Consider the following 27,659-nt stretch of genomic DNA (forward strand, 5'->3'; position numbering starts at 1 on the left):
ACCCCCCCCCCCACCGTGGGGGGCCTCGACCCACCGGCGGACAGGCACCAGTATTGGGATAGGGGGGCTGGCCGTCAGGGTCCACCGCGGCTCTGGCACAAACCCGGCGACACAGAGGTGGCAAGGGCAGGAAAGGACTGGCCGTGTCGGCTTCTCACTTTTTGGATTTTAGAAGGGCATGACATGCCTATATCTGTGTCTCCCCCTCCTTTTACTCCTCCACCTCTTTTCTTTTCGCATGACTATATGTACTTGTCACTTTTCCATGTGTTAGTTGTGTCTTCTGAGCAGTTTGTCAGCTTTTGGACACCTTTGAAGGTGTTTTCTATGTGTTTCTATGTGTTTTTGTTTGCCTGCCATTGGTTTTAACGGTGTTCGAAGGTGTTCGACGAACAGTTCGACGAACAGTTCGGCGAACACACGGGTGTTCGACGAACCGAACCGAACTCGAACACTACGGGGGTGGCTCAACACTAGTCATGAACTTCAAAAGACTGACCAGAGAAGTGCCGAGAATGGAAGATGGTGACTGGTTAGCATAATACTAGGGGCAGGGAACTTACATTAGTGGCACCACTCCAGGGCTGTAATAAAAAAATACTGGAGTGCTGCTTGAAGCAAAGACAAAAACATGGGCCAGCACATCTGTTAGTATAAGTGTAATATGTTGTTGCGCATTCCATCTGTGGTCATTAATAGACAATTAGAACCTAAAATAATAAAAATGCATAGAAACTGTACAGTAATACATGTAAGAATCTAGGGTACTTTGTTAAAAAGAAAATTATGAAAAACAAGTAAAAGCATTCTCACCGTGACAAGGTGAACCCAATCATGAAGTTTCCTATTCTGGTAACTCAATATATTTGGAGGTGCTTTTACGCTTTTTTGGATCAAAAAAATTGTAACTACGTAACTAATGTTTTTAAATGTGTTACTATTTACTTACTGTAGAGTATCTATGCATTGTTTTATTCTAGGCTATGTATTTTCTGTTAATGGTCATAGTGTGTACGTGCACATACATATTACAGTTATATTAACAGGTGTGCAGGCCCATGTTTTTGAATTTATTTTCAGGAAATAGTCTGGGATAACATTACATGTATAAAATACAGAATTTCTTCTGCTGCCTCTTCTGCCATCTCTTTGTTGCTTTTATTTTTCAGTTCTGTTTCCATAGTTATTTAGTGCTTTATATACTTTTTTCCCATCTTCTAATGTATTCTCACTCATTCACCATTATTCCTGCTATCATGTACCTCTCATTGTCAAGCAACAACGCACCACAACTCACCCCTGACAAAGTATTTAAAGGGGTTGTTAAAATGTAATAAAAAGGGTCCCGATTTGCAATGAGAAGGATGAAATCCATGGCAAGTCTACAACATAATCTGCAATAAATCCACAGGAAAAAATGCAGATTTTTATCACAGATTCATAAAGGATTTCCATACCTTTTAACTTCTAAATATAGCTGCAAAAACCAAAATTTTATCATGTAACGTTATGTTCGTAAACTAGCTACTATTCTAGACACATTATAATAATCTCTTAGAGAATGTTTTATTCCTTAACCATTTCGCGCCAGAGCCTGTTTTTGTCATCGTGACCGGGCCAATTTTTTCAATTCTGACCACTGTCAATTTATGAAGTAATTACTCTGGAACGCTTCAACGGATTCCCCTGATTCTGAGACTGTTTTTTCGTGACATATTGTACTTCATGATAGTGGTAAAATTTCTTCGATATCTCTTGCATTTACTTGTGAAAAAATCGGAAATTTGGTGAAAATTTTGAAAATGTAGAAATTTTCAAACTTTGAATTTTCATGCCCTTAAATCAGAGAGATATGTCACACAAAATAGTTAATAAATAACATTTCCCACATGTCTACTTTACATCAGCACAATTTTGTAACCAAAATTTTTTTTTGTTAGGAAGCTATAAGGGTTAAAAGTTGACCAGCGATTTCTCATTTTTCAAACAAAATTTACAAAAACATGTTTTTAGAGACCACATCTTATTTAAAGTGACTTTGAGGGGCCTTTATGACAGAAAATACCCAAAAGTGACACCATTCTAAAAGCTGCACCCCTCAAGGTGCTCAAAACCACATTCAAGAAGTTTATTAACCCTTCAGGTGTTTCACAGGAATTTTTGGAATGTGGAAGAAAACAATGAACATTTAACTTTTTTTCACAAAAATGTTACTTTAGACCCAATTTTTTTATTTTCACAAGGGTAAAAAATGGAATACTCAATTTGTAGTGCAATTTCTCATGAGCGTGCTGATACCCCATATGTGAGGGAAAACCACTGTTTGGGCGCACAGCAGGGTTTGAAAGGGAAGGAGCACCATTTGACTTTTTTAATGTAAAATTTGCTTGAATAATTAGCAGATGCCATGTTGCATTTGGGGAGCCCCTGATGTGCCTAAACAGTGGAAACCCCCCACAAGTGACTCCATTTTGGAAACTAGACCCCTTACGGAACTTATCTAGATGTGTGGTGAGCACCTTGAACCCCAAGGTGATTAACAGAAGTTTATAGTATTGAGCTGTAAAAATAAAATTTTCACATTTTCCCACAAAAACGTTTTTCATCCCTTAATTTTGCATTATCATAAGGGTAATAGGATAAATTGCACCATGAAATTTGTTGTGTAATTTCTCCTGAACACGCCAATACCCGATATGTGGAGGCAAACCACTGTTTGGGCGCACGGCAGGGTTTGAAAGGGAAGGAGCGCCATTTGACTTTTTGAATGTAAAATTTGTTTGAATAATTAGCGGACGCCATGTTGCATTTGGGGAGCCCCTAATGTGCCTAAACAGTGGAAACCCCCCACAAGTGCCACCATTTTGGAAACTAGACCCCTTAGGGAACTTATCTAGATGTGTGGTGAGCACCTTGCACCCCCAGGTGCTTCACAGAAGTTTATAATATTGAGCCGTAAAAATAAAATTTTCACATTTTTCCCACAAAAAATGTATTTCATTCCCCAATTTTGCATTATCATAAGGATAACAGGAGAAATTGCACCATGAAATTTGTTGTGCAATTTCTCCTGAGTACGCAGATACCCCATATGTGGGGGAAAACCACTGCTTTGGTGTACGGCAGGGTTCGGAAGAGAAAGGAGCGCTATGTTGGCTGGGATAGGTTGCAGACACCATGTCAAATTTGAAGAGTCGCTGACATGCCGAAGCAGCAGAAACCCCCACAAGTGACCCCATTTTGTAAACTATACCTCTCAAGGAATTCATCTAGGGAAGTAGTGAGTATTTTTTAATTTTTAAATTTATACCATTGGGCAGTGAAAAAAACATAATTATATTTTTACCACAAAAAAATGTTTTACCCTCAGATTTTACATTTTCACACAGGGCAATGGGTAAAAATGGTGCCGAAATGCGTCACACAATTTCTTCTAAACATGGCAATACCCCATATGTGGCTGTATTGTACCGCTTAGCCATACGACGAGATATGGGAGGGATGGAGCGCTATTTGACAATTGGAGAACAAATTATTGTAGAATAGGCATTTGGATTTGGGAGCACAAAATTTTCTGAATTTCTTTTGGGGGGCAAGGGCCATTTCGCTTTTCCAGAGCCTTTCTGCTACCAGTAACTTGGAATATTTTTAACAGATGACGGACCTGAGTGGGGACTAGCTTTTTTTGAGGACTGAGTTGAAGCTTTTATTGGGAACATTTTCCGTAACATTTATCCGGCGCTCGAGGCTGAGCACTTACATCGGGGTTTCCATCTAAATTTCCAAGTGATGTAATTCAGATGAAACCCCTGCAGGATCCATTCACTGTAATGAGGCAGCAGAGTTACTCTGGCCTCTGTTTAGCGGTGTCTTTTTTTTCAGAAGTGCACAAAACTGTGGCCAACCGCACTTTTATGCACGCCTAAAAAAACTGACACTGTGGGATCACAGGCCAGATGGCATCCACAGTGGCCTATATCTGCCTCATTACAGGGAATCTTCCGTCATGGGTTCCGTCTGAATCACATATTTCAGAGATTTACATGGAAACTCTGGTGTAAGTGCTCAGTGCAGAGCGCAGGATAAATATGAGGAGAGCCTTACTGCGATCCTCGGGAGACATAATAAACAAATCAGTAGCAGGTGAAGAATTGGTTTTATTTATTTTTTACGCCGTTCCTCGTGCGGTATAAGTGATGAGATTACTTTATTCTTCGGGTCGGTGCGATTACAGAGATACCAGATTTATATCGGGCTTTTATGATTGACAGCTGTCACACACTAAGAGACGCTTTTTTTTGCAAAATCTAGTTTTTGCATCGCCATATTTTGAGAGCTATAATTTTTCCATATTTCGGCTGACAGAATCATGTGACAGCTTGTTTTTTGCGGGACGAGTTGACATTTTTATTGGTACCATTTTTGGGTACGTGACATTTTTTAATCGCTTTCTATTCCGTTTTTTGGGAGGTAAAATTAACAAAAACCAACAATTCAGGAATTGTTTTTTGAGGTTCTTTTTTATGCCGTTCTGCGTGTGGTAAAAGTGATAAGGCAGCGTTATTCTTCGGGTCAGTACGTTTACAGCGATACTACACTTACTGTATATTTTTTTTATGTTTTGGCGCTTTTACATAATAAAACAATTTTATAGAAAAAATATTTTTTTTGCATCGCTTTATTCTGAGCGCTATAACGTTTTTATTTTTCGGCTCATGGCGCTGTATGGCAGCATTTATTTTGCGGAACAAGATGACGTTTTCAGCGGTACCATTTTTATTTCCATTTTGCTTTTTGATCTAATTTTTTTCCACTTTTTGTTTGGCGATATGATGAAAAAACATATTTTTTTGCTCAGTTTTTTATTTATTTTTATTACGGTGCGCACAGAAGGAGTTAATTAGTGTGACAGTTTTATAGATCGGGTTGTTTCGGACGCGGTGATACCAAATATGTGTACTTTTTTTGTTTTTGCATAAATATACGGATTTATTGGTTTAATATTTTATTTATTTATTTTTATTTATTTTGTGATTTTTTTTTAACAGTTTGAAAACATTTTTTTGACCTTTTTTTAATATTTTTACTCAGTCCCTGTATGGGACATTAATTTTTATTTTTCTAATCACTGATGTCATGCAATGTAATAGACATGTATTACATTGCATGACATCTTTGCTGACTGTTTCACAGTCAGTGTCTCCTGCCAGGCTTCAGCTGCAGGCTGAGCCTAGCAGGACACCATATATGGCAGATCTGGAGGTGGTCATGTGACCTCCAGCTGCCATAACAACGGCAGGTCCTGGAAGATATCAGGGGGCCGTCGGAGAGGTAAGTTGACGACCCCCTCTCCTCTCACTATCTTCAATATGCCGCGATCACTATAGATTGCGGCATATAGAAGATAGCAAAAGGTTAACATCATTGGGACCTGATCCAATCAGGTCCCGATGATGTCCCCTGTCACAGCTATCGCTCTGCACCGGAACCGCAGCGCTTGCAGGACCCTGGGGGTCCTGAGCGCTGCGGGACCAACCATCGTTTTTAAACATCGGCGCTGCACAGAGCCCAGGCAGCGCCGACGTTTATGTACAGTGGGCGATCCTGAACCGGTTAAATTAACCTTTAGAATTTTGGCAAGGAATACTATGTATTTTCTGAAAACAGATTGCCCCTTAAATATTAATACATTTAGAAATAGAATTAAAAATGGATAGATATAAAGACAGATTAGCAGCCATGAATAAACCTCTGAGATCTTGCACAGTACTAGTGGAAATATGCAAGTCTGAAAAAATGCATACAATTTTAGGGAGCAGATGGGAATGAAGTATAAAATTAATGCTTTCTCAAATGTTAGCACATAAATGTAATCATGTTTTTTTAGTGATGCCTTATAAGGATTATAAGCAATGTTTTTCAAGGTACAACATTGCCCTCTAGCAACTACAAACAAGAACTACAGCACAAGTTTTGCAACTTTTCATATACATGTCTAACCTTCCTATAATTTTTTAAACACCTGTAAATTTTGTTGAATTTCACATGCTCAATGCTATATCAGCCTAGATTATCATTTTGGATGTAAATAATATTGTATTAAAATATACAACCACATTTTTATTTGTTTTATAATTTTCTATTTTCCAATGGATGTAACATTAATTAACCACATAGACGCTGACATTAAAAAAACATGTTTTTGAAATCATTTAAATGATTGTTAACAACCCAAAGGACTGAACCTGATTAAGTTAAAATTAACCAATCAGCTGATACATAATGCTCAACATGATGGCTCAGTGTTTATCACGGTTGCTTTGCAGTGTCCTGGGTTCAAATCCCTCCAAGGACAACATCTGCAAGGAGTTTGTATGTTCTCCCCATGTTTTTGAGGGTTTCCTCCCACACTCCAAAGACATACTGATAGGGATCTTAGATTGTGAGACCCATTGGGGACAGCAAAGATAATGTCCGTAAAGCGCTGCAGAATATGATAGCGCTATATAAGCAATGTATAATAAAAAATAATAAAATACTGCTCAATCCATGGGCAAAAATTTCCTGTATGATGTCAGCCAGGTTTGTCTGACTCTGACTCTGAGGCACAGCTGCATTTTATAGAAAAACATACTTTAGAAGCCAGACAAGCACCACACTGTAGATTAGTCAGAAAGGTGGGTCCCCAGCGGCTTCTCCCAACCCGTTGCCAGTAAGTCACAGGTCTATACAGGCACATAGTCAGGGACTTGTCAATCCAGGGCAGCAGGTAGGGAGAAGCCGTCTGGGATACAACTGTCTGACTAGCCTACAGCGCGGTATCAGTTCCTGGTGGCTTTTAAAGTATGTTCTTCTCTGAAATGCTACAGCGTTCCATGAGATAATATAGCCATTGTCTGATACATGTTGTTCATAGACACTCTAACAGGTTCACTTTAAAGACTGACAATATAAATATTATATACACATACACACCTTGCTTCTTTACTGATTCCTTTTTTTTTCATATAGCAAAATAAATAATAAGCACAATAATTTAACTAAATTTGCTACCGTAGTTATTCTGCCCATAAGGAAAATTAAAAAAAAAAACTGTAAAAGCGGTCTAAGCATACAGATTAAAATGCAGAGACGGGTCCAGAAGGTGGATATAGTGTGAACCAGTAGAATACCTAGTGGAGGGGGGAGGGGGCAGCAAAGGGCCCACCAGGAGTGACCACCACTCTTATCTGTATCGGCGTACTCAGGAGTAAAGCTCTGCGGTACAGCACTCTATTCTGAAGATCACGGGTGACTTTAAGTTTGTGGCCTACAGAACAGCAAAATGATGCAATGAAAGATATGGGGGCCTTCATACAGTGTGTGGGTTACTGTTACTAATACAGTATGGATGCATTAAAGTGTGGGGGCCCTCATAAGGTGTGGGTGCTTGTGTGGAGGCCCTCATAAAAAGTGGGTTCTACTGTGGGGCTACCTCACAAGAGTAGATGTGGGATCATACTGTGTATAGGGGAGCTGTGGGGATTATACACTGTACAGTCATGGCCAAAAGTTTTGAGAATGACACCAAAATTATATTTTCACATGATCTGCTGGCTTCTGGTTTTAATTAGTGTTTGTCTGATGTTTATATCACATACAGAAATATAATTGCAATCATATTATGAGTACCAATAGGTTATATTGACAGTTAGATTGAGTTAATGCAGCAAGTCAATATTTGCAGTGTTGCCCCTTCTTCTTCAAGACCTCTGTAATTCTCCCTGGCATGTTCTCAATCAACTTTTGTACCAAATCCTGACTGATAGCAGTCCATTCTTGCATAATCAATGCTTGCATTTTGCCAGAATTTGTTGGTTTTTGTTTGTCCACCCGTCTCTTGATGATTGACCACAAGTTCTCAATGGGATTAAGATCTGGGGAGTTTCCAGGCCATGGACCCAAAATCTCTATGTTTTGTTCCATGAGCCATTTAGTTATCACCTTTGCTTTATGGCAAGGTGCTCCATCATGCTGGAAAAGGCATTGTTGGGCGCCAAATTGCTCTTGGACGGTTGGGAGAAGTTGCTCTTGGAGGACATTCTGGTACCATTCTTTATTCATGGCTGTGCTTTTAGGCAAGACTGTGAGTGAGCCAATTCCCTTGGCTGAGAAGCAACCCCACACATGAATGGTTTCAGCATGCTTTACAGTTGGCATGAGACAAGACTGGTGGTAGCGCTCACCTCTTCTTCTCCGAATAAGCTGTTTTCCAGATGTCCCAAACAATCGAAAAGGGGATTCATCAGAGAAAATGACTTTGCCTGAGTCCTCAGCAGTCCACTCCCTGTACCTTTTGCAGAATATCAGTCGGTCCCTGATGTTTTTTCTGGAGATAAGTGGCTTCTTTGCTGCCCTCCTTGAAACCAGCCCTTGCTCAAAGAGTCTCCAACTCACAGTGCGTGCAGAAGCACTCACACCAGCCTGCTGCCATTCCTGAGCAAGCTCAGCACTGCTGGTAGTCCGATCTCGCAGCTGAAACAGTTTTAAGATACGGTCCAGGCGCTTGCTGGTCTTTTTTGGGCGCCCTGGAGCCTTTTTGACAACAATGGAAGCTCTCTCCTTGAAGTTCTTGATGATGCGATAGATTGTTGACTGAGGTGCAATCTTTGTAGCTGCGATACTCTTCCCTGTTAGGCCATTTTTGTGCAGTGCAATGATGGCTGCACGTGTTTCTTTAGAGATAACCATGGTTAACTGAAGAGAAACAATGATACCAAGAACCAGCCTCCTTTTAAAGTGTCCAGTGATGTCATTCTTACTTAATCATGACTGATTGATCGCCAGCCCTGTCCTCATCAACACCCACACCTGTGTTAATGGATCAATCACTAAAACGATGTTAGCTGCTCCTTTTAAGGCAGGACTGCAATGATGTTGAAATGTGTTTTGGGGGTTAAAGTTCATTTTCTGGGCAAATATTGACTTTGCAAGTACAGTAATTGCTGTTAAGCTGATCACTCTTTGACATTCAGGAGTATATGCAAATTGCCATTACAAAAAATGAAGCAGTAAACTTTGGAAAAATTACTATTTGTCTCATTCTCAATACTTTTGGCCATGACTGTATAGGGGAGCTGTGGGCCCAACATACTGTGTATAGTGGAGCTATAAGTTCATCATATTGTGTATAGGAGAGCAGTAAGTGGGGTTATTGACATTATTAAATGTTAAGTGGACTCTTAAGTATAATTTTTATACGGGTACTCTGGGTATTGTGACCATCAAAGGTGCTCATGGGGCACTATTACTTTTTAAGGAGCAAAATGTGTGCGCTGTTTTCTAGGAAACTTGTGCAGAGCATCAATATTCTCTAAGTGACAATTTTGCCATTTAGAGGGCATAAAGGAGGCACTTTACTTTGTAAAAGGTGCAGTGTTGGGCATTATTAAGATGAGCAATGATTTTGTGCCACACAGCAGGTTCAGTCTTAGGGACACATGAAGCAGCAGTGGCTCAACACTGGGGTGACAGCAGCATGAGGAGTTTGTGCAGGTTTGTAATAGATGAGAACTGTGCTGGAAATGTGAGAAGTCAAATGTGTCTTTGTCATAAACTTTGCAGAAGGTATTAGGTTGGAGGCGTTTTCATGGAGTTCAAGACCAGATGTAAAAACTGAAGAATTCCATCAGAAAGAACGTCAGCTGTGAGTCACTATCTATAACTCTACTGTAATCTCCTATATAAAAAAAAAAAAAAAAACCAAGCAATGTGAACTGAGGTCTAAGATGGTAGACATGCAAGAAATAGGAGCATGTTCACACTAGCAAAAAGAAGCAAAACCTACAAAAGACAAAAATATATCTCATACCCTACCATCATTATATATAAATGTAAAGCAAAGTTGCATAATAAATATATGGTACTTAGTGAACTATTTTTGATCAAAAAAAGTATACAAGCCGTCCCACCAGCGGCAAGGTGACCCTAAATTGGGACGGTACCTATACTGCCTATATTAAAAACCTTACTGTATATCAAAGTTGAAGTAATGCATATAAAAGGGTAGACAAATAGGACCGGGTCCCAACTCCAGACCACCTAGGCCCGTGGTAAGCTACATATATACTAATCAGCTCAACAAAGGGGATGCCACACCCTTAAATTGCACAGAATGCAAACAAGACAAAAAACCAAGCAATGTGAACTGAGGTCTAAGATGGCATCCCCTTTGTTGAGCTGATTAGTATATATGTAGCTTACCACGGGCCTAGGTGGTCTGGAGTTGGGACCCGGTCCTATTTGTCTACCCTTTTATATGCATTACTTCAACTTTGATATACAGTAAGGTTTTTAATATAGGCAGTATAGGTACCGTCCCAATTTAGGGTCACCTTGCCGCTGGTGGGACGGCTTGTATACTTTTTTTGATCAAAAATAGTTCACTAAGTACCCTATATTTATTATGCAACTTTGCTTTACATTTATATATAATGATGGTAGGGTATGAGATATATTTTTGTCTTTTGTAGGTTTTGCTTCTTTTTGCTAGTGTGAACATGCTCCTATTTCTTGCATGTCTACCATCTTAGACCTCAGTTCACATTGCTTGGTTTTTTGTCTTGTTTGCATTCTGTGCAATTTAAGGGTGTGGCATCCCCTTTGTTGAGCTGATTAGTATATATGTAGCTTACCACGGGCCTAGGTGGTCTGGAGTTGGGACCCGGTCCTATTTGTCTACCCTTTTATATGCATTACTTCAACTTTGATATACAGTAAGGTTTTTAATATAGGCAGTATAGGTACCGTCCCAATTTAGCTGATTTAATCAGCTGTCATGTGCCTTTAACAGCTTCAGATGGATTGGAGCTCCACCCGTGACTGTTAACCAGTTAAATCTCGTTGTCAATCTCTAGCAGCGGGATTTAACATGGAAATTTAATCTGCTCCCCATCACGTGATCGCGGGTTGTCGACGGGTTGTTATGACAGCCAGGGGTCTGCAGAAGACCCCCATGCCTGTCATTACGGTACTCCTGTGAACGCCTGCTCGTGGCCAGCGTTTATAGGAGATCATGTTTTCTGTTATACATAGCAGTGCAAAAGCACAGGTGATCGGACGATCGCGGCAACAATTCTCCTAAGGGGACTATTAAATTAAAGTAATAAGTGGAAAAAAAGTTTTGAAAAAATATGAAAAAAAATTTAAAAAAATGTTCAAATCACCCATTTGCCTCATTAAAAATAAAATAATTAAAAAATATATACATATGTGGTATTGCTGCATTCAGAAATGTCAAATCTATTAAAATATAACATAAATTAATCAGATTGGTAAACAGCATAACGAGAAAAAAAATAGAAATGCCAGAGTTAAATTTTTTGACTGCTGCAACATTGCAATAAAATGCAATAAGAGGCGATCAAAAAAACAGTGTATCTATAACAAAATGGTATCAATAAAAACAACAGTTCATGGCACAAAAAATAAGGCACCACACAGCTCCTGATCCATAAAAATGGAAATGCTACGGTTATCGGAAAATGGCAACAGACACAAAAACTTTTTTTCATACAAATTTTGTAAATTTTATTCACCACTTAAATAAAACATAAACTATAAATGTTCAGTATCTGCATACTCGTACTGACCTGGGGAATCATATCATATGACCACTAGCAACTAGTTAACTAACTGTCACTTTATCAGTGGACGTAACCATGGATACCTAAGGTCCTGCAATGCCTGCATATGAGGAAAGAGACATAGCGAATCAAAAATACTATACTACATTTCTAATTGGAGGTATTTGCTAATATTATTATTATTACACCTACTACATATTGGAATAGGATCTTGGAGATGGGAATACCCCTTTAATGCAACTCAAGGGAACACAACTGATGCAAAATTCATCAATTGTTACCAGGTTTTTCACCATATTTGATTGACTCTGGACCATGGCCATATCACAATGTGGGATCAAAAGTTGTATTGGATACAAGGGGCTCAGTTCCTAAATAAAGCTTAGGATAAAGTTTCTGCAGTTAACACAATTATAAAGATATTAATTTTCTATAAACCTATCTCTGGCATTGGGATCTATTGATATATATTCAGTTTTCCAATTATAGAAAAAGTAGTTGATATACCTGCATTGCTGTAAGAATATTGGCCAAAGCTTGCCCATAAGTGTCATGGCAGTGAACAGCTAGAGCATGGATGGGAATCTCTTTCATTACAGCTTCTAGCATTTTTCTGATACTGCCTGGTGTTCCAACTCCAATAGTGTCACCAAGTGAGATCTCATAACAACCCATACTGTACAGCCTTTTAGACACCTGAGTAAAAAACAAACAATAGATTATGTTGTATATTTAAGATTTTTGACAGTATTATTTTTGACTTGTAAAAATTTCATGAATTTCATGAATTCAGATTTTTTTTTCCAGAAATCTTGAATTTAATTTTTGTGTTTGTTTTTAACTTTTCCAATAGAGAACTCTATGGAAAATGACCAATAATACTGTAATCTTTAAAACAGTGTTCCCAATATGTGGTTATCCAATTATTTTGCAAACTACATTTCTCATCAACACATGCGGGGTTTGGTAAGGTGCAAAAAATGGTTAGAGCGAGTTCCGTGGATTTTATTACACAATTTTTTTTTCTTTAAAGAAGTCTATGAGAAAATAACACCATATGTAAAGGGGTTTTCCCATAAACAAAATACATTTTAATCAATAGATCTTGTAGCAATAAATATAATAACAATAATAACAGTAATAATATCAATAAATTCCAAAATTGGATGTCATAAAAAATGTTCCTGTGCTGAGATAATTTCATAAATGTACCCCTGCTATTTACTATTATTTGTTGTGTCCGACCATGCAGTGCTGATTCAGCTCATGGTTCATACCACAGCTCCTGGCCGGCATATGTTAATTATGATAGGTGAGTATACAGATGAAACAGCAGAGGCTCATAGCTGGTGAGGTAACACATTTCCTTGCCTGAGGTAACACAGGAGTGAGTGTTTCTGCGCCATGTCTCTAGTCCTCTGAGCTCTTCATAAATCAAATTAGTGACACAGGAGTTCCATGGCAGCTGAGCTGATATGTCACTGACTTGATTTATAAGAAGCTCACAGGAATGGTGATATGGAAAAAACACTCATGTCTTAAAACAGACAGGGAAATGTGTTACCTCAGAAAGCAGCAACTACAAGCCCCTGATGTGCATTCATGCTAATTTATCATAAGTGACTCATGCTTCTCCCATGACTTGGAGCTGTGGTATGTGCTGACCATGAACTGGAGCAACTTTGCATGATCAGACACAGCCATTACACTGTACATAGCAGGGGAACATTTATAAGAATATCTAAGCATGGGAACATTTTTTAACACATCAAACTGTGAAACTTATTATTCCAAGACCTATTAATTAAAGGGAACCTGTCAGCAGGATTTTGCTAAGTAAACTATAGGCATTGTCCTGTTAGGGCTGTTGCATTGATTAAAATGATACATGAGGTGAAGAAATCAGTCTTTGTTTGTTTACCAGCAAAATAAGGGCACATGATATTAAACTGCCTTCCTTGTTTTGAACTGCAGAGTATGAAGATAAATAAGGCTGTAATTAAGGCGCTGTTACCGCAGAAGATCACAGATTAATGAATTTACAATCACAGTAATACAGGTAAGGCAAATCCCTATCTCAAAAATATACTGGCCACCAACTATCATTGACCTATAAACAGGCACATAGTGGAAAACTGACAGGCACAATTTTTGGGGGGCATTGAAAGTGTTAAAATCCATGTCAAAAGCAGAAACAAAATGGATTTTTAGAATGAATTCTTTAAAACCCCACGGTCTTAATAGTGAGACAGAGCTTTTTGCTTTTCTATAATACCCTATTTGAGCCCCTGACTAATCAGAAGGAGTGTAGACCTACAAATACAAGGACGCTTATGGTATCTGCAATCCCTGATGAAGGAGGCCGTAGCCTCAGAAACATCTTTGATTAACGCTGGGTGAACCTCCTTTCAGAGCAAGCCCACAGTCTGTGTGACGTCACACTGATACAGAGCGCACACATCCTTGTTCTCATTTGCCACACAGGTGTGACGGGCTGGCACACCTCACTGGCTTTAGGTGGATACCTTCATCTCCTTGGGCAGATTCCTGGTCAGACACTGGGTGGCACCCCCTGTCTTCATCTGCCTTGAACTACACACCTACTATTCAGCTATTACAGGAATATTGCAGACACTCCATTCTGGACTCCCTGCTGACTGCCTGGTCTCTACCTATACACCAGCCTGACAGGCACACAGCAAGAATCTGAACTGTACCGCCACATCAGCCTGACTGGCACACAGCAGATCCTGCTTCATCGGCCCTGGACATCCACACATCATCCAGCAGCCACAGATCCAGATCTCCTGCCAGCACCCTGAATGCTATTCCTATGCACAGCAGTATCGTCTGCATGCTCACAGTCCTGAGCAGCTATCCAGGTGGATAGTGCACTGACAGGCCGTGTCAAGCACTGTGTTGCACTCCCCCGCTGTCTGGAGCATTTACTGCAGAGTTTGGAAGGCTCATCATTTTTTCCTGTGCACAGCTATTTCGGGTGACAGGTAGGACCACTTGTCTAACATTTTTATATATGAGTAGCATTGCAGGGCATCCTTGCATTCTTTATTAGCATTTTGTTTCTTAGCACTCGGGCACATAGTGCTTTAGGATTGCAGCTCTTTTGCTAACTCATTAGCACATTACTTAAGGCAGCAGCGCTATTGCATTTCATTAACAAATCCCTATCTCATTTGAAGAATTTTATTATTACTCAGAGAATGACTGCTGTTCCCATTTTCAATGTTCTTTCTTTGTCCCTATGTGGAATGAACTGTGCGCTGTGACCTCATATCCCTACTCTGTAAGAGCATAAAATGGCGCTACTTGGCCAACCCACATTTTGTACTGACTGTGCTAGCTCCCACTGATTGTTATATGATAAACATGGCACTTCTGAGAATGGGTGCCCGAATAGGATCCTGTCCCGTAATTGAATGAAAGTGACTTCGGCACTCCAAAATGATGCAAACAGTGAGATAGCGCTTTTGTAGCACCCCGAGGACTCGGCTGCTACAGGGGTATTGCACCTCAGACCAGAGGTGTGGTATTCCACTCCCGGGTAAGGATGGAGTGTGGAACTGGGCTCAGATAGCTGCATGCACCACACTCACCCCATTTCCGGGGGACAGATCAACGGTACTCCCACCAGATAGATGTGCAGGTACGACAGCTTCTGTCCCTGGCTGGAGTGGGGAGGGGGGAGGAACATCCTAGTGGTGTAGGAGCAGAGAGGGGAGGGACTCTTGGCAGAGGTAGGAGCCCATTGGTTGCTCGTCACCTGGGCTCGGGTGTCAGAGGGAGTATATAAGGTGGGCACCATCTTAGGACAGGGTCTTTTGGGTCTGCTCTGTGCAGAGAGGAGCTCAGCCAGAGAGGGCTGACAGGGAGCTGTGGCTCCGTCTGGGCCCAGCTCCAGAGCCAGGCCTGAAGCAGAGAGAGAGAGAGAAGGTAAAAGGAGGAAGAAGAGAGACACAAGGAAAGGCCCAGAGACGAAAGCATAGAGGGAACCCTGAGATCCCATGAGAGAACGGAAACGGGTGAAGGGTTGGCAGAGCAGGGTACCGGATCCCAAACTGGTGGAGGCCAATTATCCTTAGCCAGGAACCGGAGGTCGTGGACAAGTTTTGGCGCGACCCCTCGCCATATCCACCAGGAAGGCATACCACGTATAGGGTCAGGGAAGCCGGGAAAGGTTTCACCACCAGAAGGCCCGAGGGAGCTGGACAAAGGTGGATCCCTGGTGGGGACGGCCAGTAGGAAGGAAGAGAGGGGAGCTCAGGACCACGCTCTGGAACTGCCTGGGAGTTGGCCGAGTCCCTGACCGGGTGGACGCAGCACGACTCGGGTGGTCCTACTGTGCACGGGCGACCTGGTAAAGAACTGTGAGTAAAGCTTTTGAAACTGCACTTCAAGCCTCCGTGTTTCGTCGTCGCACCTGCACCATCAGTACTGGGACACCCGCACCATCACTCCCATTGTCATCTCTAACATAGCTGCCCTGAGGCCATACCCCTCCCGTTGGGGGTTATACCATCCACGCTGCACATCCGTACCACCGGCCTCAGCGGACTGCCCTGCAGCAGCGGCTTCATAGCCGCATTCAACGGGTGGCGTAGTCGGACACTAATACCATCATATCAATAACGCCACTTAGTTTGACACCCTGGGCACGGACCGGGTCACCGCCACGAGGACTACTACCCCTATCTGATCCGGCTCCGGGTATTCCCCGCGCGCACGCGCGCCGCACTACAGCACTGGCCCAGGGGGCGCGTCAACTTTGGCGTAGTCGGCAGGATTACGTGCCCGCAACCACCGGGTACTGCGTGCCTGAAGAAAAGTTCACATTTACCTCAAAAAGAAGTCTCCCGCCAATTCCAGAGGGTTCCCGCCATCGGACGCCGTCCGGAGTCGTTTCCCGCCGTTTGCCCGCCATCTGCAGCCTTTGCCCGCCATCCATAAAGTTTCCCGCCATCAGTGGACGATTCCTGCCATCTTGGACAGTTTCCCGCCCTGGCAGAGCGGACGCCATTGTGGGCGTGCCAGAGAGTGGCAAGAGACCACCTCCCATCGTGGGCGCGGTCCCAGAAGGGTGCCAAAAGCGGAGACCGCCCCCACCAGCCGAGACTACCACCATGGAAATGTCCATCAAAGTGGGGGGTCTGCCCCTGAAACTGACTGTCACTAAGTTGCCCCGGGACCACTCCCAAGGGGGGCGGATAGAGAACAAAACGGAGAAGATGGGTGCAGCCTGGAGAAGTCTGGACAGATCGCACCCGGGGATGGAGGAAGAGACAAGCGGTACCGACCCCGTGGTCCGGGGCCTGCTGCAGGCCGCCACCCCAGAAGGCCTGGTGGAGATCCTGGCACAGCTCCCCAGAGATCGGGAGCGTGCACAGACCGCGCTGGAGGCCTTGGCCCGGAAGATGGCCCGAGTACAGCAGGAAGCACTGGCCGAATGGGGGAGGGAGATGGCCCAGCAGGCTGGAACCCGCCAGCAGAGGACGCCACCCGCAACGTGGAGCATATCTGCCCCTGAGGATGGTGCAGGAGGGACGAAGGCCGGAGACGACGCCGCGGAGGGAGCCGCAGGGATGGAAGCAGGTAATGGGGACGTCATCACCCCGAGCCCAGTAGCCGTAAGCCTGCCCCAGCTCCCCGTCGCAGAGCCCGAAGTCACCCTCATCGCGCCCGTTGCCGCACCGCCACTGCTCCCAACTAGGCCTCAAGCGGCCGGAGCCGCGGTCACGCCCCCTTCCGCGCCACGCCCCTTGACCCTGAGCGCGGCAAAACAGGAGGTGCCCCCGGCCTGGTCGCAAGGCCGAGTGCCTCCGGGCGCCGCGGTCTCCACGGCGTCCTCTACCTCCACAGTGCCATCGGCCTGGTCGCAAGGCCGAGTACCTCCAGGCGCCGCGGCCCCCACAGCGCCCTCCTCCCGGAAGGCGCCATACTTGAATCCAGACAGGATGCCTACGGCCTGGACACAAGGCCGAGCACCCCCGGGCGCCGCTGCCCCTACAGCGCCCTCTACCTCCACCGTGCCACCCCTGGGCGCAGATCTGTTTGCACAACATACCAGCCCGGACGGGCTGCCCTTCGTTTGGCCACCGGAGTACATCAATCCCCGACTCCGGAGGGAATGGCCCCTGTGTGAGCCTCTAATCCCGGCTCCGGCGCCCGCCAAAATTGTCCCGCTCCCGTTGGAGGAAGCCCAGTTTGCATGGGATCCCACCGGTGAGAACCTAATGGGGTTTACCCAGGAGACCCGGGCGGACGCAGCCCGGCGTGAGGAGTGCTGCCGTCAGCAGCTAGAGGTCTTCGGGAGAGAACGACAAGAGAGGCAGATCCGCGAAGAACAGCTGCATGTCCGGAGCGCGGAGCAGAAACGCCGAGCCCGACGAAACCCCCGTGCGGCCAACGGTCCCCGCGCCACCGGGACCGTAATAAAGTTCCAGCTGGAGCATGGCTGGGGCTTTATCCGGGATCACCGAACCCCCGGCGACGTCTTTGTCACCCACAGGGATGTCGAGAGCCACCTGCCGGAGGGACATAGCGGACGTGACCTCTACCCGGGTGATGAGGTCACCTTCACCCGGCATCAGTGTGCTAAAGGACCGTACGCCCTTCACGTACACCGGCTGACTGAGGAGGAGATACAATATGAGGAAAGCCAAGAGGACCCGGACGGGTCTGAAGACTACCCTCAGGAGGAGACAAGGAGAGGATACCGCTACTGAAGGAAGTAGCATAAACAAAGTACTGTATATAGTTACCCGTCAGGGTATGAGAACTGTTGCTGAAGTTGTTGCTGAGTGAAGTGTGGTCCCCGTTGGGACTAGTGTGGGACTGTTAAAGAACTGTTTCCTGTGTGCCCCTATCCATTACCAGGCTGAGGACTGTGAGCAGCCATTCCCCTATTCCCACTGGCCGAGGACTGAGAGCGGCCATACCCTGTAAATAGTTGCGCTTCCTAAGGCGCCCCCTATTGGTTTTATAGAAGAACTGTTTTCCTACTACAGAATTAGTGACTGTTGCACTTTACCTGGTCACAAGTTGCACAGTGGCCAGAAGATAAAGAATGTGTTTTATATGAAAAGGTTATATATTGAAAGTTTATACTGCTAAAATGATAATGTAAAAAGTTACTTGTAATATTTTATAACGTATAGTATGCTAAAAGAGTTAATGGTATTGTCTGATAATGTTTTCGTAATGTTTTATACCTGTAAAGTTAAAAGAGAAAAGTACCTCCCATAAAGGGATGAGTTCATAAGTTAATAACTTATATATGAGCGCACTTTAAAAATTTTGTATGTTGTAATTTGCTTTTACTCTATTCCAGCCCGAGGACGTGCTGTGGTTTACCAGGGGGGAATGTAGCACCCCGAGGACTCGGCTGCTACAGGGGTATTGCACCTCAGACCAGAGGTGTGGTATTCCACTCCCGGGTAAGGATGGAGTGTGGAACTGGGCTCAGATAGCTGCATGCACCACACTCACCCCATTTCCGGGGGACAGATCAACGGTACTCCCACCAGATAGATGTGCAGGTACGACAGCTTCTGTCCCTGGCTGGAGTGGGGAGGGGGGAGGAACATCCTAGTGGTGTAGGAGCAGAGAGGGGAGGGACTCTGGGCAGAGGTAGGAGCCCATTGGTTGCTCGTCACCTGGGCTCGGGTGTCAGAGGGAGTATATAAGGTGGGCACCATCTTAGGACAGGGTCTTTTGGGTCTGCTCTGTGCAGAGAGGAGCTCAGCCAGAGAGGGCTGACAGGGAGCTGTGGCTCCGTCTGGGCCCAGCTCCAGAGCCAGGCCTGAAGCAGAGAGAGAGAGAGAGAAGGAAAAAGGAGGAAGAAGAGAGACGCAAGGAAAGGCCCAGAGACGAAAGCATAGAGGGAACCCTGAGATCCCACGAGAGAACGGAAACGGGTGAATGGTTGGCAGAGCAGGGTACCGGATCCCAAACTGGTGGAGGCCAATTATCCTTAGCCAGGAACCAGAGGTCGTGGACAAGTTTTGGCGCGACCCCTCGCCATATCCACCAGGAAGGCATACCACGTATAGGGTCAGGGAAGCCGGGAAAGGTTTCACCACCAGAAGGCCCGAGGGAGCTGGACAAAGGTGGATCCCTGGTGGGGACGGCCAGTAGGAAGGAAGAGAGGGGAGCTCAGGACCACGCTCTGGAACTGCCTGGGAGTTGGCCGAGTCCCTGACCGGGTGGACGCAGCACGACTCGGGTGGTCCTACTGTGCACGGGCGACCTGGTAAAGAACTGTGAGTAAAGCTTTTGAAACTGCACTTCAAGCCTCCGTGTTTCGTCGTTGTTATGTTCTGCTACCAAAGCTAAGGAAAGAGAGGAGATCTGTCCCTACTATAGGACTCAGCTGAATCCCTACGATGTAACAGGGAACCTGATCCTGCGATCAGACCTGCTAAAGTCCTAAGCTAGTCTGTACGGAGACCTATAGATGTGGGGAGGGAATCCCTACAAGTACTAAGGACTGGGAGGAATATGGGACACCTCCTAACAGAAATAGTAGCAGACAGACGAACAAACAAAATAGATAGAACATAGAGGTCCGTAGACCAAGCAGACTAACAGAGTTAGATACAGAGCACAGGCTAGCTAGAAAGTAGATATACAATGAAGTCCAGCAAAGCCAGAAGGGCGGAGCAGGATTAAATAGGCCAACAAGGTCATGTGACCAGCAAAGGAAAAAAAACCTAACAGCAAGGTTCTAACAGTACCCCCCCTTCTAAGAGGATCCTCCGGATCCCCTAGGACCAGGCTTATCAGGAAATCTCCTGTGAAACGCTCTGATAAGTCTGGACGCGGAAACATCATCTGACCTCACCCAAGAGTTATCCTCGGGTCCGAAACCTTTCCAGGCCACAAGATACTGCAAACTACCTCTATACCGTCTAGAGTCAAGGATGCGAGAAATTTCATATTCCCCGTCCTCCACCACCGGAGGAACAGAGGCAGAGGCGTCACCATCCGACACAACAGCTTTTTTTAACAGAGAGACATGAAAGACCGGATTAATTCTCCAGGAGGTAGGAACCTCCAACCTAACAGCAGATTGGTTGACAACCTGAAGCACCTTAAAGGGCCCTACAAACTTGGGACCCAATTTCTTAGAAGGAATCCTCAACCGCAGATTCCTAGAGGACAACCAAACCATGTCACCAACAGCGAACAAAACCTCCTGTCGTTTCCTATCAAAGTAGTCTTTAGATTTTCTGTTGGCCTCCTGAAGATTACCACGCACATCCGTCCAAACTCTTTCCAAATCACCGGAAAAATTCTCCTCCTCAGGCACGGCAGATCCCAACTTGGAGAACGACCCAAACGACGGATGTCTCCCAGAACAACAAAAAAAAGGCGAACAACCAGCAGAAGAAGATGTATGATTGTTCAGAGCAAATTCGGCAAGTGGCAGAAACTCAGACCACCCCTCTTGATTGTCTGCCACAAAACAACGCAAGAACTGCTCAACATCCTGGTTTTTCCTTTCTGTCTGGCCATTAGATTCAGGATGATATCCGGACGAAAACGACAAATGAATTCCCAACCTGTCACAAAAGGCACGCCAAAAACGAGCCACGAACTGAGGACCCCTATCAGAAACAATGTCAGTAGGAACGCCATGAAGTCTGACAATTTCCTTGACAAAGGCCTTAGCGAGAGTTTTAGCGCAGGGCAGTTTGACGAAGGGAACCAAGTGACACATCTTGCTAAAACGGTCCACGACCACCCAGATGACAGTAAAACTCTCAGAGGGGGGAAGGTCAGTTATAAAGTCCATAGCCAAATGTGTCCAAAGAGCACTGGGGACCTCCAAAGGACAAAGCAACCCCGCAGCAGGAGTATGTGAGGACTTAGATCTAGCACATATAGTACATTGGCGCACCCACTTAATGACTTCCTTCTGCCATCCAGGCCACCAAAAACTGCGACCCACCAGTCTCTTGGTCTCAGAGATTCCGGGATGACCTGCCAACCGAGATTCGTGACACTCAACAAACAAATCTCTCCTAAAGGTCCCAAGCACAAACAACCTCCCATGAGGAGTGTTAGATGGGGCATTCTCCTGAGCTTTAAGAATCTCATCTTCCAAAACGGAGTCTAAAGCAGCTATCACAACACCTTCTTGTAAAATGTTTTCCTCTTTCTCACCACCGACTATGGGAGAAAAACTGCGAGACAAGGCATCCGCCTTAACATTCTTAGTACCAGGGATGTAAGTAACGGAGAAATTAAACCGTGAGAAAAACAGTGCCCACCTAGCCTGACGGGCATTCAGGCGCTTGGCAGCATCAAGATATATCAGATTTTTATGATCCGTAAGAACCTGAACGGGAAATTCCGCACCTTCCAAGAAGTGGCGCCAGTGTTCAAATGCGAGTTTAATAGCCAATAATTCCCGATTACCAATATCGTAATTCAGTTCAGTCTCCGAAAATTTTTTTGAAAAAAAGGCACAGGGATGTAATCCATCCCTGTTATCCTGAGACAATACTGCGCCAACCCCCACAGAGGAAGCATCAACCTCAACCAAAAACGGCCTAGTAACATCAGGCTGCATAAGGATGGGAGCAGAGGTGAACCTCTCCTTGAGATACACAAAAGCTTCAATGGCCTCAGAAGACCACTGAACCGCATCAGCACCTTTCCTGGTGAGATCAGTCAGAGGTTTGACAATACTAGAAAATTTTTTTATGAATTTTCTATAGTAATTGGCGAAACCCAAAAACCTCTGTATCGATTTCAAACCAATAGGCCTAGGCCATTCCTGCACAGCCTGAACCTTAACCGGATCCATCTCAAAACCTTTGCTGGAGATAATGTAGCCCAAAAAACCAATTCTCTGTACCGCGAACTCACATTTCTCCAGCTTAGCAAAAAGCGAATTGTCCATTAATAACTGTAATACCTCACGCACGCTCCGCCAATGAGACTCCAGATCTGGCGAATAAATCAAAATGTCATCCAAATACACAACCACATTTTTACCGATCAAAGGTCTAAGGATGTCATTAATCAGATTCTGAAAAAATGCAGGAGCATTAGTAAGACCAAAAGGCATAACCAGATTCTCAAAATGACCCACAGGAGTGTTAAAAGCAGTCTTCCATTCATCACCCTCCTTCATGCGCAACAGATTGTATGCCCCCTTAAGGTCAATTTTAGAGAACCACTTGGCCCCCAATAACTGGTTAAACAGATCAGGAATCAATGGCAGTGGGTAAGGATTGCGCACCGTAATTTTGTTAATCTCACGAAAATCCAGACAAGGACGTAAACCGCCGTCCTTTTTTTTTACAAAAAAAAATCCAACCGCCACAGGAGACTTAGAGGGCCTAATGTGACCGGCGGCCAAACTTGTCTGTATGTATTCCTCCAAAGCTTTCCTCTCAGGAATAGTAAGGTTAAATAAACGACTTTTAGAAAGAGTCGCTCCAGGGACAAATTCAATAGAACAATCATAGTCTCTATGGGGAGGCAAAACCTGCGATTCTTTCTCAGAAAAAACTCTCCAAAAATCCTGAATAGGAACAGGCAATTCTCCCCTATCCAAAGCTGCAATACGCCCGTTACAACACTTGTCATAACATTTATGGCTCCAGGATTTAATTTCACTGGTAGACCAATCCAGTACAGGATTGTGAAATTTTAACCAGGGCAATCCCAATATTACTGGAGAAGGCAAGTTATTCAAAACTACCAAATCCAATTTCTCATGGTGAACACCATTAATAGTGAGAGGAAATTCACTGACCTTGAGAGTAATATTCTTCAAAGGGGAGCCATCCACAGAAACCACAGCAATGGGAGATGATAAAGGTTCAGGTTTTAAATTGAGTTTTTCCACGAATCCCCCATCAATTACATTCAGTGTAGACCCGCAATCAACAAACACCCGAAATTCCATCAATTTTTCCTGAGCAATCGTGGAAGCAGCTAAAAATATACCCTTGGAATTTAAACAGGCAATACGGGCGTGACTGACCTTTTTTTTTTCTTTCTTCATACGAAGCTCACAGCCTTTAATCAAATGACCAGATTTTCCGCAATAGAAACACAAGCCTTCCGAAAAACGACGGTCTTTTTCTTGAGAGCGAGGTGCCACCGATCCAATCTCCATCGGTTCACCACTGTTAGTACACACATTATCATAACCAGAAACTGACATAGCAGAGGATTTGCTCTCATTAACCCTAGCACGCAGTCTTCTATCCACCCGTATAGCTAATTGCATAGCCTGTTGCAAATCCTCAGGTGTAGGATAAGCAATTAGCAGGTCTTTAACCCTTTCACTGAGCCCAGCAAGAAATAGACTTTTCAGAGCAGAATCGTTCCACCCTGTTTGAGTGGAGCAACGACGAAAATGTGTACAATATTTTTCCACATTACCCGATCCTTGTTTTAAACGTCTCAACTCAGTCTCAGCTGATGCCACACGGTCAGGATCATCATATAATAGTCCCAAAGCAGAAAAAAAACTATCCACTGATCTGAAGCATGAATCACTAGGTTGCAAAGAAAAGGCCCACTCCTGAGGCTCTTTGCGCAAAAGTGACATTATGAACCCTACGCGCTGGGATTCATCCCCAGAGGACTTAGGTCTCAAACGAAAATACAATAAGCAAGCATTTTTAAATGAAAAAAATTCTCGGTGTTCACCAAAAAATAAATCCGGCAAACATACCTTAGGCTCCAAGAAATGTGCTCCAGGACAGTTACTCACGTGCTGACGGAGCTCGGCCACCTCCAGAGAGAGTCCCTGCAGGCGATGAGCCAAATCCTGAACCGACACCATGATGGAACAGAAAAATCTTTCCTTAGAGAATTTGCTGGCTGGACTTACTGTTATGTTCTGCTACCAAAGCTAAGGAAAGAGAGGAGATCTGTCCCTACTATAGGACTCAGCTGAATCCCTACGATGTAACAGGGAACCTGATCCTGCGATCAGACCTGCTAAAGTCCTAAGCTAGTCTGTACGGAGACCTATAGATGTGGGGAGGGAATCCCTACAAGTACTAAGGACTGGGAGGAATATGGGACACCTCCTAACAGAAATAGTAGCAGACAGACGAACAAACAAAATAGATAGAACATAGAGGTCCGTAGACCAAGCAGACTAACAGAGTTAGATACAGAGCACAGGCTAGCTAGAAAGTAGATATACAATGAAGTCCAGCAAAGCCAGAAGGGCGGAGCAGGATTAAATAGGCCAACAAGGTCATGTGACCAGCAAAGGAAAAAAAACCTAACAGCAAGGTTCTAACAGTCGTCGCACCTGCACCATCAGTACTGGGACACCCGCACCATCACTCCCATTGTCATCTCTAACATAGCTGCCCTGAGGCCATACCCCTCCCGTTGGGGGTTATACCATCCACGCTGCACATCCGTACCACCGGCCTCAGCGGACTGCCCTGCAGCGGCGGCTTCATAGCCGCATTCAACGGGTGGCGTAGTCGGACACTAATACCATCATATCAATAACGCCACTTAGTTTGACACCCTGGGCACGGACCGGGTCACCGCCACGAGGACTACTACCCCTATCTGATCCGGCTCCGGGTATTCCCCGCGCGCACGCGTGCCGCACTACAGCACTGGCCCAGGGGGCGCGTCACTTTCACTCTCCTCATAGCGGTGGATTCAGCTGGTATACTATTGTACTGTTTCCTGATGTTATGTTCCTAGGCAATTTGTTGACTGATGAAGGTCTAAATGATAGACCAAAAGGTTTCACTTTTGTGGATTGTCCATCATAAATAAATCTCACCGTTTGCATAATTTTGGAGTGCTGAATTTACTTTCATTCAGCTCCTACTGACTGGCTGCGCTAGACCATGTGATGTGATAGCTGCTGGCCATTTTGGGGAAGTCGACCTGGCCACGCCTGACATCTTAAATCTGCTCTGTGACTCTTCAGCAGTGTGTGAAATCGTGCAGGGCATTTTCTATTTAGGCCGATCTGTGCAAATGGAATCGTAAACTGTTTCGAATTTACGGAGACCTGTGAAACTCACGAAATTCGATTTAAAGTAATTTCTAGCCTTATTAATAGTTCTAAATAGCATCTTACCTCTGCTACTTTATGAGCTTCAATACTTCCTTCATAAGGGCAGCCGATTACACAAGACACATATCTGTAAAGGCAAGCATGTTTTATATCAACAAACATGAGTGTAACAAAAGTTTTCTTATTGCTAATAAACCTATAAGTTTTTATCCAACTTTAGCCTTTAAGGGAACTTGTCACATCAGACACCAGTGTTAACCTGCAGATATAGAGTTAATCTGCAGGTTAATAGTGTTTTACTATGCTTTACTTATATAGAACCATCATGTTCCGCAGCGCTTTACAAACATTATCATCCTGCCTGCGGCTCCTGGGAGGAATAAAGTTAATTTTCTTTTAGTACGGCCAGCGGGAACCTCTCCAAGGCCACGGCCACACTATCAGTATTTGGTCAGTATTCAGTCAGTACTTTTTCTCAAGAGTGGGAGACAAAACCAGGAGTGGGTGATAAATGCAGAATTGGTGACTTGTTTCTATTATACCTTTTCTCTGAATTGTTCCTCACCTGGTTTTGGCTCCCAGTCCTGAGAAAAAAATACTTACCGAATACTGACCAAATACTGATAGTGGGGCCGTGGCCTAATGCTAATAACCTGCAGATTAACTATCTCCAAGTTAATAGCGTTATCTGATATGATAAGTTCTCTTTCAGGACACAGCAAACTAATTCCACCATTGCTTTTTCATGTTCAAAATTGTGTGCTATTCCCTGAATGGTTCTTTATTCTGTCAGAAGTCAAATTTCAGTGATTCCAAATGTATCCAGATTTTATATTATAATACATTTGCACAAGAAAAATACTTACAAATTAATTTATTTTTGTGTTGCCATATTTTGAGACCCATAACTTTTTTTTCTTTTGATACAGCTGAGTATATACAACTTTTTATCCACTTTATATTTCTTTTGTGAGGCTGGAACAGTCTGGAGAAAATTACAAGTGAACGGCTGAGTATGTTCGCACAAAAAAATCTAAGAGATGATACAGGTATAGAGGCTCACTTATGGTATTGTGCAGTGAAAGTGGAAAGTTTTGCCTGCTCTTAAGGTTCCCTCACAGCTAGTGCTTTTTTATGTAGTTCATTAAGACTTATTGGGGACAGGAATCCTAGCCCTGGAGAAAAAACAGGCACTTTTATGGCACAATACACATTGGAAGCAAGTGTTCATGAAGTCGTAGATAGTTTTATTCTTTTTTTATTGTCTCAAAATAGATAAGGCGTTGTGAGTTCAGAGGACCCCTTCTTTACATCAGAGAGAGTGTAAGTAAAGATGGGATCCAGTAAATTCATCCAAAATGCACTATTTGCTTAGAGACAATAATGAATGAATAAAAGTAACTTCACAACCCCTTCCTTCAAATGTGAATTGTGAAAAAAGTGCCTTTTCCTTTACCACTAGGATTCCTGAGCACAATGAACTTGTGAGATGTATTTTTGTATTGCCTTGTGATTACATTTTATACAAGACTTTTCAGATATAAAACATTTCTATTATGTTTCTATACCTTTGTCTAACAAAGTAATCCCCAACCTTTGGTCACATCTCCACCAGAACCTGCTCCTGTGACTTCTGCTTCTGTCACCAAGCGCCACCGTATTCACTCTGCAGGTGACGCTGATGATAGAAGAGATATCAGAACCAGAAGGCAGATGGTGGCCTCTGTCCAGTCACTAAGGTTGGAGTGGCTGGGATCTGCAGTGCTATCCGGTCTGATAGCGTGGGTGTGAGTGCTGCCCAGCTGAAGTTATCAGCTCCCTGCTTAAGCCAATTGGAAAGCACAATACTCTACTAAATCTTCCAGCTCACTGTTAGGAACTGCCAGATATAGATTTATGCTTCTCTGCATAATTGCTGAAGTTTCTTCTCCTGCATAGTATTTGTGTTTTCCTGCTTTGACTAGTGTTGAGCAAATGTGCTAGTATAATGTGTT

The 27,659-nt window shown here is 43.9% G+C and overlaps 1 protein-coding gene across 2 annotated transcripts in view; it reads right to left on the minus strand.

The window, feature by feature from the left end:
- Positions 1 to 27,659, minus strand: part of HMGCLL1 (3-hydroxy-3-methylglutaryl-CoA lyase like 1) — a 285,021-nt gene that overhangs the window by 56,930 nt on the left and 200,432 nt on the right. For both annotated transcript variants that reach the window (XM_073673142.1, XM_073673141.1), the window contains 2 exons: positions 25,729 to 25,792; positions 12,132 to 12,320 (listed from right to left, as the gene is read on the minus strand). In XM_073673142.1, coding sequence (XP_073529243.1) covers positions 12,132 to 12,320; positions 25,729 to 25,792 — 253 coding nt within the window. The remainder of the gene's footprint in view (positions 1 to 12,131; positions 12,321 to 25,728; positions 25,793 to 27,659) is intronic.

Source organism: Phyllobates terribilis, unplaced genomic scaffold (assembly GCF_046119375.1).
Source record: "Phyllobates terribilis strain yellow unplaced genomic scaffold, ASM4611937v1 Scaffold_3__8_contigs__length_932513732, whole genome shotgun sequence".
In the NCBI taxonomy this organism is placed as follows: Eukaryota; Metazoa; Chordata; class Amphibia; order Anura; family Dendrobatidae; genus Phyllobates; species Phyllobates terribilis.